Source organism: Grus americana, chromosome 19 (genome assembly GCF_028858705.1).
Source record: "Grus americana isolate bGruAme1 chromosome 19, bGruAme1.mat, whole genome shotgun sequence".
Lineage (NCBI taxonomy): Eukaryota > Metazoa > Chordata > Aves > Gruiformes > Gruidae > Grus > Grus americana.
The window spans coordinates 11,900,229-11,912,388 of record NC_072870.1 but is presented as its reverse complement, the minus strand read 5'-3'; the positions used below and the strand labels follow the sequence as shown (position 1 = coordinate 11,912,388).

The 12,160-nt window shown below is 45.2% G+C and overlaps 1 protein-coding gene across 2 annotated transcripts in view; it reads right to left on the bottom strand.

Annotated features, from left to right (window-relative positions):
* Positions 1-253: 253 nt before the first annotated feature.
* KSR1 (kinase suppressor of ras 1) overlaps positions 254-12,160 on the bottom strand; it is a 72,684-nt gene continuing 60,777 nt past the window's right edge. For both annotated transcript variants that reach the window (XM_054847424.1, XM_054847423.1), the window contains 7 exons: positions 10,803-11,182; positions 9,931-10,027; positions 9,482-9,615; positions 8,951-9,082; positions 8,541-8,676; positions 8,087-8,220; positions 254-3,637 (listed from right to left, as the gene is read on the bottom strand). In XM_054847424.1, coding sequence (XP_054703399.1) covers positions 3,559-3,637; positions 8,087-8,220; positions 8,541-8,676; positions 8,951-9,082; positions 9,482-9,615; positions 9,931-10,027; positions 10,803-11,182 — 1,092 coding nt within the window. In that variant the 3' untranslated portion in view covers positions 254-3,558. The remainder of the gene's footprint in view (positions 3,638-8,086; positions 8,221-8,540; positions 8,677-8,950; positions 9,083-9,481; positions 9,616-9,930; positions 10,028-10,802; positions 11,183-12,160) is intronic.

Genomic DNA, 12,160 nt, shown 5'->3' with positions numbered 1-12,160 from the left:
TGAGTTTCCTGGGACCCTGCACCATCTGAAAGGCTGCTGCTGTTCCGTGGTGGGCTTTCACAGCCCCCCAGTGTCACTGCATCATGTGTAATGCTTCAGTGTCCCGTGAATCCCCCAGCACCAGGTGCTGTACGCAGTGCAATGTGTTAGTGGGTCGCTATGGAAATCTGGTATTTTAATTTGGCTACAAGTAGATGGGGGAGGGGGAAGGTCAAACCACAATTCTGTAACACTTGCTTTATCCAGAGCAAAGGTTTATTCACTGAAAAGATTCCTACATATCCAGAATTTCATTAGCATAGAGTGCACTTTTTCTTTTTTTTTTTTTTTGCTGGTTGCATAAACTAATACAGAAACTGTTGTTAATACTAACAATTTTTAATTAATTTAATAGCAATTCTGGAAGACACTCAGTTGATAGAAAATATAAAAAAAAATTTTTACTGTACAAAGTTTACATCACATTTGAAAAGAAAACGTGTCCATTTTCACCATATTACAGACTCCATTTACATTCACTACTGACGTGTGGCTTCTGTAGCAGCATTGTACAGCCAGCTTCACATTTACAACTCCAAATCGGTACGGGCTTACCGTGCGTCACGCCCTTACACCAGCACACAAGGAGACAGTACGTGTGACCATAAAACAACCCAACCCAACGACTGTCGCTTGGTTTGCAACGTGTTGAGGGGTAAGAGAGCTCTGCTCCCCTCGCCGCTGTGCAACTCCACTGGGTTTGGTCCATTTTCATGTGTCTTACACCAGCTGATTAAAACAAAACTGGTCCCAGAGACAGTAAGGTGTCTCTGGGCCCAGGAGGCTGGGCTTTGCTTTCCACAGCAATTTATGGGTGTTAAACATAAAACCAAGGTCAGGCTAAGTAGAATCCCAAATCTCATGATTAAAGGCAGGTTTTGAAGCCCCTCCTGCACCCAGGACCGGAGTAGCAGGGCAGGATTCCCAGCGGGAAGCCACCAGCAGTGCTCAGCTGGGATGAGTCCCCAGCAGCGTGCTCCAAGTGCGGCAGGAAGGGACAGCAAGTTCTGCCGAAGAGGGGAGGAAGCCCTGCCTAAAGCAGGAGGCAGCGTGCCTCTGGGGCTGGAAGGTCTTCACAGCCCGTGTTTGGATTACACCCAAGGGCAGTCGTAGGAAGGAGAGATGGTGGGTTTTAATTATTTTGTTTTTATCTGGCTGGTCATCCAGTGCTGGCTGTCCTTCTCCTAGCCAGTCATATTATTAGAAAAAACATTGAGAATATATTGCTTTCCCAGCGTTGCTCTTGCACATTTGCACAGCAGCGTTACTGCTGACAAACAGACGAGGAACACCGTCTATTTGCACGTTGGGCGACTGAGAAGTTCTGGGTGTCCCAGTTTTTGGGACCTGCTTTATGCACACAGATAGCAGAAACAAATAGTGAGGAGCGCACTGAGGCTGCTGCTGCCCTCAAACACGGAGTTACCTGAAGGGCTGCTGAGCCCTGCAAGGCTACAAAGCAACAATTTGCACCCAGCAGCAGCTTCTGCTCTTCTCTAAGGCAAATGCACAGTGAAGCCTATGCAGGGTTTCAGCTGATGGGTTCCTCGTGTTACTGGTGCGAAGCAGCACAGTTCTTCCTGCTTTAGGCTTGTGTGGTGCTGCTGTTATTTAAGCAGTATTTGCTGGGAAAACAACTTCTGCTTAAAACTGCTGACACACAAAATTATTGAGAGCGAGCAAACAGTAGCAAGTCTTGAAGAGAACCGTGTGGTGTACATTAAAAACACAGTCTAGTTGGAGGGGGTTTATTTGCTGTGTAAAGCTGGGGGAGAGGACGGGGGACAAAGAGTACCGCAGTGTCATGCTTGGCTGCCACCAAACCATTTTTTTCTTTTATATGAGATACATTTAAAAAGTCACTCTATCAAAGTATTTGTAAGGGAATATAACTGATTTGCACATAGTAGGAGCAAAGGTCTCTGCTCAAAAGAAGTCAGGAATTATTTTTTTGCCACTTAATTTTCTACCAGTCAGCCACCCGTAGGCAGCCCAAGGGAGCGCCTGTCCCCCTGCCTGCCTTCCCCAGGACACCGCAGCTCCTCCCGTGAGCCTCATGCCAAACCCTTGCGATGATGGCAAAAGGGGGAGCGGGGGGTGCAACGTGCTGTGCTGTTGGGGAAATGACATTTGGTGACTCCGGGGAGCCCTGAGGAACTCTCTCAACAAAATGGAGTACTGTAAGGACAGAAAGGATCTGACCACTCAGTGTATGACGAGGGTTCTCCCGCTGCCCGGCTGGCAGAAGAATGTGAAGGGGAGGCACGAGGGAGCCTTTGCTAACACTGCCTGCAGCTCATGTGCAGGTGGGACGATGCACTGGCACCGTAAATGTGGTAACTGGAGGTATGCCTAATAACCTGCATGTTACACGTTGTGTGTGCGTGTGGGGTCATCTTAAAATTAACCTTTGAAACAAGTCTGAGCTGTTGAGTCAGATCCTCTAGACCAAGAGGCAACTTTCCTGGTTGCAAGATTTCTGTCATTCCTAGTTTTAAAACAAACAGCTCGCAAACTTAAATGTGACCGGCTCTAAGAGCTCTGTGTGAGTGAATGACTTTGAATCTCTTAACAAGCTCTGTGCAGCAAGACCTTATTTATTGCATTATTTCAGGATGGCTTTTTCCCTTGTCTCTTGCCTCTCCCTGCAACTCTGGAAAACATCTTTTCTCCTATAAATGAAATAGCGATTAGGGCAGTAAGAGTCACGTCTGGCGGGTCAGTGTTCTATTTCCAGAACTGCTGCTAGTTTCAGGGACTACAACTTGTGCCTACAAAAGAAGAATGTGGCCCCTGTGCGCAGATCTAGAACAAGTCATGGTTTTATTTTTTTAAAGGCTAGCAACTCTTAAGCTTCCTAGGGGATTGTATGAGAACAAGCAGCTTTTATTGTGAGTTCTGTGTAGAAGAGTCGTTAATTGAGACACAGCCTACATGATCAGAAACTCTCCTGCCAGCAGTAGATTTGTACGAGTGTAACTTAATTCAAGGTAACTCGGAGCTTGGACCAATCCTGCTGAAACAAACCTCAGAGCTCAGTGATTGGTTTGGGCGAATCACAATGCAATAGATTGATTTTTACCTTAATGAAAGAAAAAGCTCCGGCCCCTCGTGCTAGATGCATTGCCATTCCGAAACAAGGCAGTTCCACTTGTCTGAGGGAAAACAAACGCTTTCGAGGCAGATGATAGCTCCTATTCACCACAGACACAAGAATGAACTAGAAATAGTTCTTCTTTTCAGTGCTATTTGAGAATGGCTGTCGTTAAACTTGATTCACTGTTTATTATGTTTTAAAAAATATAGTTCACACAAAAGTATCATGTAAACATTCTTTAAATAACTGCTGGTGCTCAGGCAGAATTCAGACTTTACGAACAACCCAGGACTGTGAACCGATGGTCGTGCGGCTTTCAGCTGCGGCTGCACCAGTGTCATAGCTTGGAAGATTCAGTGAAGATTTCTGAGGCTTTGTGTAAGCAGGCAGACAACCTTATCACAAGACAATTACACACCACGCTATATCTTTTGATTACTTGGTTCCAGGATTCCCAAGCCAAATCTTTCAAAACGCAGGACAACTTTGCTACTGTTAATGCTGAAAAGAGTAGGGAAGGAGAGGAGAAGGGAGAGGGAAAGAGTTACTTAGTTTTAATTTTTCTTACAAAGCTACAGTGCATAAAGCTGTCTTTTCCTTCACCCTTAAACCGTTGGCATAGCTAGAAACATTCTCACTTCAAAATGCCTTCCTACTCGCGCGCGCGCGCAGGTGACGGCAAGGCAGAACAGCCTTAACAGGTGAGCTCTTGCAGGAGACCTTCTCAGAGAATGAATACGTGGGTGTGTTTGTCCTCACTGAAGACAGCAAAAACCTCCCTGGTTCTTGGTGCGTGTTCTTCTCTGTCCCTGTCCTCTCCCCTCCAAAACAAGACAGTTTTTCCAAATCGTGAATCGGTCAAGAATGAAAAAAGACCTTTTTTAAAAAGGCACATATTTGCTGTGTTACCTACAGTTCTGCCAAGCCCCTGATCTTAAGTCAGACGTTTTGCTGAACAGGGGATGTAAACAGAAGCAAATCATAAAATTCACAGCACTCAATGTGCAAGGGGAGGAGGAGGAACCGAAGAGTGCTCTTGCTTTCCTCCTCTTTTACACAGCATCGTGGCTGATCCCAGCTGACCCACATGGGCCAGTTCTGGGCACCACTTGTGGCTTTGTCCCCAGTAGGCTAAGGGACAGCAGTCTGCTCCAAGCAGAGCAAGGACCAGCCTTTCCGCTCAGGAATTGCACCAGCTTCATCCAGCCCCTGACAAAATTGCCGGCTCTGGTCCCAGGGAGAACTGGCACCGCCTGGCCCTTAACTCGCGTTGGTTTGCAGTGCGAGCGGAGCATTCGGTCATCGGCTGTGCCTGTGAAAATGTCCCCGTTACCTTTGTCACAAAGCCACAGTCCAGCACTAAGGATGACAGACAGAACCTCAGGTTGCAACTGGGAACCTGCACCCCTCTGCCTCGTGAGACTCGCCGGACACACGCAAGTCACACCAGTTTCAGGGAACCCCCAACCTGCTGGGCAGGATGCACGGCCCTCACTGCCGCTTGCGCCTGGTTAGTTCAGAGAGCAGATCCCCAAACCCTCCCCAGGAGGAGGTTACAGCCTGCTGAAACGCTTCAGGAGTGAAAGATGGCCACGTTGTTAGACAGTAACTTCTCACAGACAGGAGTTGTTATTCAAGCTAACAGCCCACACCAAGCGGAAAAAGGCAGAAAAGGAGGATTCGGATAAAGTGTTGATTATGTCCATGGGTTAATTTCGTAGTTTGTTTTTGCTTTTTTAAATGGAAGGTGATTGTCCAAGTTGCCAGTTAGGATACAACACATGGAAGCATGCAAGGTGGAGCCCATTATTGCACCAGTAGCTACAACCTACAAAGAAATATGGGAGGGAAGGGAAAAAGACACCATGAGAGTTAGTTTTCAGTTATTTAAAGCAAGCCCTTGAGAACCATGTATTACAAAGCTTACTCCAGAATAAAGCACGGGGTTAGTGCGGGGTTTCTCAAAGGATTTGTCAGAGGGGATGTGAACGTGTCTTTACTGGGTTTTGAATCCGAGCAGGGCTCTGGCTGAGGTGGCTACAGAAAGCCTCCAAGTGTGACTTGAACATAATGCCGTTTCCAGGGGCTGAACAACTACTGAGCTGCCTGCACTTTCATTTCAATGAGCACTAATTCAGCTGTCAATGCTGATAATTAATACTGACACTTAAAGTACTTCTCCCCTATTAAATGCTTTGAGCAGAGAAAAAGTATTAACGTATGCAAATTGACAGGAACCATTTGTGGGGGTGGAGAGGGGGTGTCGGTCAGTCTACCCAGAGAAAAATAATTAGGGTAGGTACTACATAAGACATCATTCCGCAGTTCCACAAGCTGTTCAAGAATAACTCCCTATGGAAACACTAATCCAAAATAATCACTTGGCAAATTGCTCTGGAATTGAGCATTCTCGTGCATGGACTGCCCAAATGGGAAGCGTTACTTCAAGTTCATTTCCAGTGTGACGTTAGAGGACAGTGTGAGAGTGTGATTGTCTGCGTGGGAATGTGCAGACAGCCCGGGCTCGGTCTGCTCTGTGCTGTCTGGTTAGGTAGGTTGAAAGATGTCACATCAGTCATCAGAGTTAATGATGCAATGCAAGCGAATCTTACTGTAGAGAGAAGTAAGGGCGTGCAAGTGTTGACACACAGAACCATAGTGTTGGAGCACAGTGTGTTTCTGTAGAAAGGCAGAAATATTACCAAAGGACGCTGCTGTATCATGCAAATCTCCTGGCAAAAGAACTGCTGTCTTCATAACATAAAACAAATTAAATGCAACAATCTTCCTTGGAGGCAGGGGAGGATTAGTTTAAAAAAAAAAAAAGAGGGAGGAAATGTCACAAGTGAAGCTGATGACTTGGAGGAATGGATAATGGAGCTGCAAAGCATGTCCTCAAGGTAGCTGGGTATAGATCTGGGAACGCAAGCTGTGCCTGGAAACAGGGTTTGGCATGCTTTTGGCCAGAAGAGGGAAGAAATTGTTTCCCTTAAATTATGACTGAAGGGCAGATAAGCAGCAGCAATTACATGCAAGTCCATTTTTTAGCTCAGATTTTGTTGGTTTCTCTTTATTTTTTTATTTTAAAAACTCTTGACAATTGATATCACAAGGACTGAAGCGTAGCTGTGAGCTCCACTGGAGTAGTGAGTGTGCAGGGTGCGGAAAGACACCTTGCCTCCCCACTGCCAAGCGTAAAGCCATCGCAGCCCTCTGTTGTACCTTTATAAACGTGTGCTGCGACACACGTGTATACCTGTCCAGTGTAAGGGAAAAATACCAGGCAGCTCTACTTATCAGTGAGCGAGGAGTAAGCATTTGATCTTTGATGGCAAGTGTCCTTTTGTATAAAGATGAGGCCACCATTGTGGAGAGGCATTTCGCATTTAAAGTTGTTAGACATCGTAACGTATCGGGGATCCAGTACAAACGTTAGGGAAAATGCACAAGAGAGAAATGGCAAAATTGTCAACCAAATCCCGGAAGAAGCCAACCCACCAAAGCACCAAATGCCATGACAGTTGCCTGACAAGCATGTCAGATAAGGTACTGCAGGAGGATCGTGAAGGGTTGTGGGAAAGAAAGGGCTAGATTAAACACCAAAAAAAGGAGAAAAAGGAGAAAATAAGTATTAGAGGTTCAGTAAATGAAAATAAACAGTGAGCAAAGAATGTTGTGAATGGGCACTGGTTGCAAACATGTCTGATCTTCCCCAGACTTTGAGAAAAACCATTGAGGTCACCAAAACGTAACCCTGTGCCTCACAGAACTGTAAGCGGGTTCCTTGCCCTGTGGCTTGCGGGCCCAGCCTGTTCACTGCGGTCGGTCGGAGCTACTCGGGGTAGCAGCAGCCAGTCGGAGCTACTCGGGGTAGCAGCAGCCAGCAGTGGAGAGGAGACAACTGACATAAAATTGGTCTGGGGTGAGGGCTTCAGTCTCTTGGCTCCAGAAATTGTATCTGCTCCGCTTCCACTTGGTTTTGGTACAAGTGGAACTAGGAACCGTCCTCCTCTGGGAGTGACAGGTTACTCATGGGAAGGGAGGCTGAAAGCTTTAGGCCTTGTGGCTTTGTGCTAACCCACTCCGAACTGCAATGAGTTTGATATTCTGGTCTGGTCTGTCGCAACGGTGTCGTGGGATGTAAAGTCAGGTGTTTTGAGAGACTTGTTCCAGTTCTGATAGTTTACGGATGCTTGATCGTATGAGACTTTTTCTTCCCCAATTGCAACACAGAACCTGACTTTGAAAGTATCACAATCTGACAAGGATTTACGCTGACTTCCTGTGTATTATCTTTCCTTGGTCCAAATCTTGACATAATTCCAACTTAGACACTCAGTCCAAGCATTGCAACTCATCCCTAGCTGTCAGTGTATTGCATCTTCAGGATTTCTAAATCACTCGCCACGTGATTACCACCTACTTTGGTTTTTCCCCAGAAGTCAGTTATTCTGAGACGGGACTAATGCTGCCTGTGCAAACTGGGCACCTTTCCCTATGGGGGTGGGGGGTTGGATTTTTTCCCCACATACTCCTTGAGGGAGGCTACTAAGTCAAGACTGTTCCAAAATTCAATGGTTCAGTTTCAAAGGGAAATGGTGGCACATTCTTTGATCCTTCCCTTCCTCAGTCAATAAAAGCCGTAACAGGAGAAATCCTAACTGCTTTGGGGTCAGCGTGAGCCCCTTCCAATACTGTTGGTAGATACTCTCTGAAACCAGACATGAAGGTGGGTAGGTAATCTGCTGAAGGAGGGAGGTCAAAGTTAAAGTAAGAAATTAACTCTCTGAAGCACGCAAGCTTAATTGCATAATTTCCTAGTAACTAGAAAAGCAGAACAGCACGCTCAGAGGCTCTGACAGCCCCCAGGAAGGCAAAAAAAAAGCACAGAAATGACCAGTTAGCAAATTCTGAGTGGCATAAACGTTCTTAGCAGTACCAAATACTCACTCAGCAGACTTCCAGAAATGCCCTGGGTGGGAGAGCCGACGATTCAATTTTGGCAGTTTTTCAAGCATATCCATGAGGACAGTGAAGCTAGGTCTCTCACTGAGATCAAACGACCAGCACGCCGAGAGAATTTCCTGCAAAAGGATATTTGTGGCTCATCATCTCCACTTAGTTCACAGGTCAACTGCGCAGACCAAGCAACTCATTGAGCACTGTGCTTTGTGCGAGCCCAGCCAGAGATTCTGTTTAATAGAGGTCTTGGACATTCTAATCATCAAACAGTATGTTAGTTATGGGCAGAGGCTTAGCATCTAACCTGGTGTCCCATTCTAACCTGTTCTCTCTCCTGCCCTTTATCTTTAGAGTTGTAAGAGTAAAATAAATCTCTTTAAGCAGCTCCCTCTTTTCCTGATAAACAGCTATATGGAAGGATTCCTGCAACTGAGGTACTTACATTGACTTCTTTCCCCAAACTAACAGTTGCAAGGACTTGTTTCACTCCTTCGCCACTCCCAATCTGCCAGATGAGTGCCTCTGCAGGCTGGTTCTTGAAAGGCCATTCTCGGGCTTGGAGCTCATACCACACAGTCCTGCAACAGCAACAGACAAATCAAGCCTTCGCATGCTTTTAGGAGAAAGACACAAAACCCGGCACTGTTCCAATTTCTTCAGATAAGTTCTGGAAGGTGTACAACGCTGTGCAGGAAATCCCTCCCACCCATGACTTTTGTAGTAGATGAGAAAAATGCGTCCCAACTAGAATCCCGAGTCTATGAGAAGAGGACCGCTGACTCGCAAGGCTCAGGTCTGCAGCAAATCCCATTTAGCGAGCTCCTGTGGTACTCTGAGGTGTTCCTTTCTTACCCAAAGGCATAGATATCTGCAGCTTTGGAGAAAGGCAGCTTGTCTTCGTCTTTCCCAGGGGCCATCTCACGAACAATTTCAGGGGCCAGGTAACATAACCAGTCATGAGGCAGCTTCAATTCATTCTCCCTCCTGAGTTCAAAAGAAAGAAGTGGTACTGAAACACTACTACTTCCACCTAATGCCTTGACTTTATTTACTCCAATATGTTCATTGACATTTCGTTCCTAATTTTCTTGCCATATTAAAAACACACATGTGTTAGCCTGACTCTCCAGCTCATTCTTCAGCTTAAAGTTTTGTTTGTGTTCTGTGTCTTAATCCATACAGAGCTTCCTAGCTCTGTGCTACTGGAACTGTAGAAAGAACTCTGCTTAAAAAAAGAGAACGAAGTGCATATTCCAAAAACGTGTGTATGTACTAAAGCAACCAACATTCCTCACTTGTGCTATGTAATGCATCCAAACGTTTCCCTACTTGATCATTATTTATCATTCTAGAAGTGGACCAAGCACTGAAACCTCCACTTACCTTCCTTCCTGAACCACACCCGAAATTCCAAATAATCCAAAGTCAGTGATCACAACCTTCCCATTGTCATAGAAAACATTCTTGGATTTCAGATCCTTATGCACAATCCCCTTTGCGTGAAGATACCCCATGCCCTGGGAAATATATGCAGAGATGTAAACTTTTTTTTTCATTATTTACAAGCCTGTAACTCTGGGCATGCTTTGCTTTCTAATACACATTTACTCTGATTTCTCCAGCGTAAATGATTAATTGTAAGCGGGGATGCGGCAGGTATCTGAATTATGCAGGAAGGGTGCAAGGGAAGTCTGCATAATAGCGCTGCTGGAAGGGTACTCTTAGTTGAAGCATGAAGTGGCCGTGGGCTCCACAATTCTGCCCAAGTCTGTATGTGTAAGAACAATGAACAACTGACACAAGTTGTCTCCGTTAGCATAACATACCCTTACCTTAATGATCTCCTGTGCTATCTGCCTGGTTTTGTTAATATCCAGGGATATCTTGGGGTCCCTTACAAACGAGTGAAGCGTCCTTCCTTTGCAGAAGCTACCGGAAAGAGGAACAACAGTCCTTAAAAAGGTCTTTAAAATATTGAGCATGCTCAAAGATATGCCACAGATGCTTATGTATTTCTTCAGAGACCCAGAGTTGTTATACTGCTCTGACATCTGAAGTCCAGTTTTCAAAATCTGAGCACCAGCATCTGCGGCTGGTGCTACTGGTGACTTGGGCAGGAAACTTCTTTTGGAACTGGCAGTTAGAAATGACTGAGAACCTCCTCGCCAGACTATGAGAAGGCGTGCCCTTGGCCTTACTTAAATTCAGTCTGCATATGAACATCCCAAAAAGCTGTTACTTAGGGGCTAAATGATCCTCATCTCAATTAAGTATTAAAAATGGAAGAGAGGAGAAAAATGATATTTTTGCTTAATCAGCAAGTGTCCCTAAGAGGAACAGAAAGGAAGAGATAACTGTTGCATTATCAGCCTCACACATTGGTTTATTGTCACTTTGCTGAATTGGAACCATCTGGAAGTAGGTGGCAGAGGAACAGTCTGTTCCAGTTTTTTTTTTCTCCTGCTTTTGGGATTTTATTATTTAAGAATTCAAAAATAAAAAGACAATTGCCAAAAAGTATATACTCCCTAAAAGGAGACATCCCTAGTATCCGAAACAGACTGAGCAACACAGACTGCATTCATGTCTGCCACCTCCTGACTACAGCGAGAGGTTTATTTTTATATATATAAAATAAATATTATCTATATATCTTATATAAATATATATATATTAAAATAATACTAAGATGCTACATACTTACCTGGTAATGATTGCTAGATGAGGAGGGTTCATGCATGCTCCCATGAAAAGTACCACGTTCTCATGCCGGGTCTGCCTGTAGTTCATCACCTCCTTTTTAAAGAGCTTGAGATGATCCTGATTGTTCCCGTCTATCTCCAAGAGCCTGATGGCCACTTCCCCGTGCCATTTCCCCTTGTAAACCTTCCCCCACCGTCCTTGGCCAATAGGATCCCCCAGTTCGATCTGTTCAAAGGGAATGTCCCATTCCTGCAGGTAGACGCTGGTCTGGCTAGGTTTGCGATAGATCATCCCTTGCAAGTGTGGCCGTCTGTTTGGCAAATCTTCCACCTCATCCTCGTCATCTTCAGGTTCCGATTTATTAGTCTCCGGTTCTTCTACCTGTTTACAAAAAGACAAGGGAAACACGTGCCAAGAGCCCCACCTGAGGGGCAGGAGCAGCCTGTGCCAGCCAGCAGCAGAGGCTGCTTTGGGAGAACGCAGGGGGCTGATGTATGCATTTGACCACAGCTCTAGAAACAGACCTCACAAGAGAAAGTCATCCAGAGGGCTACAAAAAGGCATACACCTTTTGTATGTCAGTGCATGCAGGTGAGGACAAGAAAGGCTTTATCCCACGTAGAGTTAAATTTGTAGAACCAGCACTAACATCGAGGGACTCGGCATCTCTCGCAATTTGGCCTTCCATGTGGGGGAAAACGCTACCGCCCATTCTAAAAGGAAGGGTCAAGCACCTCTTTGTTCTTCAAAGAAATGTAGGTGCAGCTTTTTTTTTTTTTTTTTGAGATTACTAAAATTCTCCTGGTAGATAGAAGTGCTCTAAAAATCAACAAGCTCGATCCAAAATCCAGTAATTTCTGTCGAAATCAATTCTGTGCCTATTAGTTTACTCATCCCTACAGAAACCCATTTAAGTGTTCAAACTACAAGCTGAACACATGCTTGGGCACCACCAGAATCACCAACTCTTGTGAATAGGTATGCAAAGGCTTTCCTATGCAAAAAATAAGCCCATGCTTTGCAGGATCTACCATGAGGTGGCACCTACACACGCATTACTTGCAGATTTGAGGTCTGCAGAGCATTTAGACCTCTCGGCTCCAGCAGCAGGCCTGCAGCTCTTGTAATGTAAAAACAGCTACGCCAAGTTTGAAAAATAGCATCCTAGCCCAATTAGAAAAAGCTAATTATTGTTACAAGTACTTCATTGTTTCAGCCTGGTTACAGAAACCACGAATTTTCAGCTGAGATCTTGGCAGTAGAAACAGTTCAGTGGAACTGAGGTAAGGCACAGCTAGTCTACGTTCATAATTCCAGGGCCACAACTTTTTTATTGCACTTTCAACATGGCACTTCTGA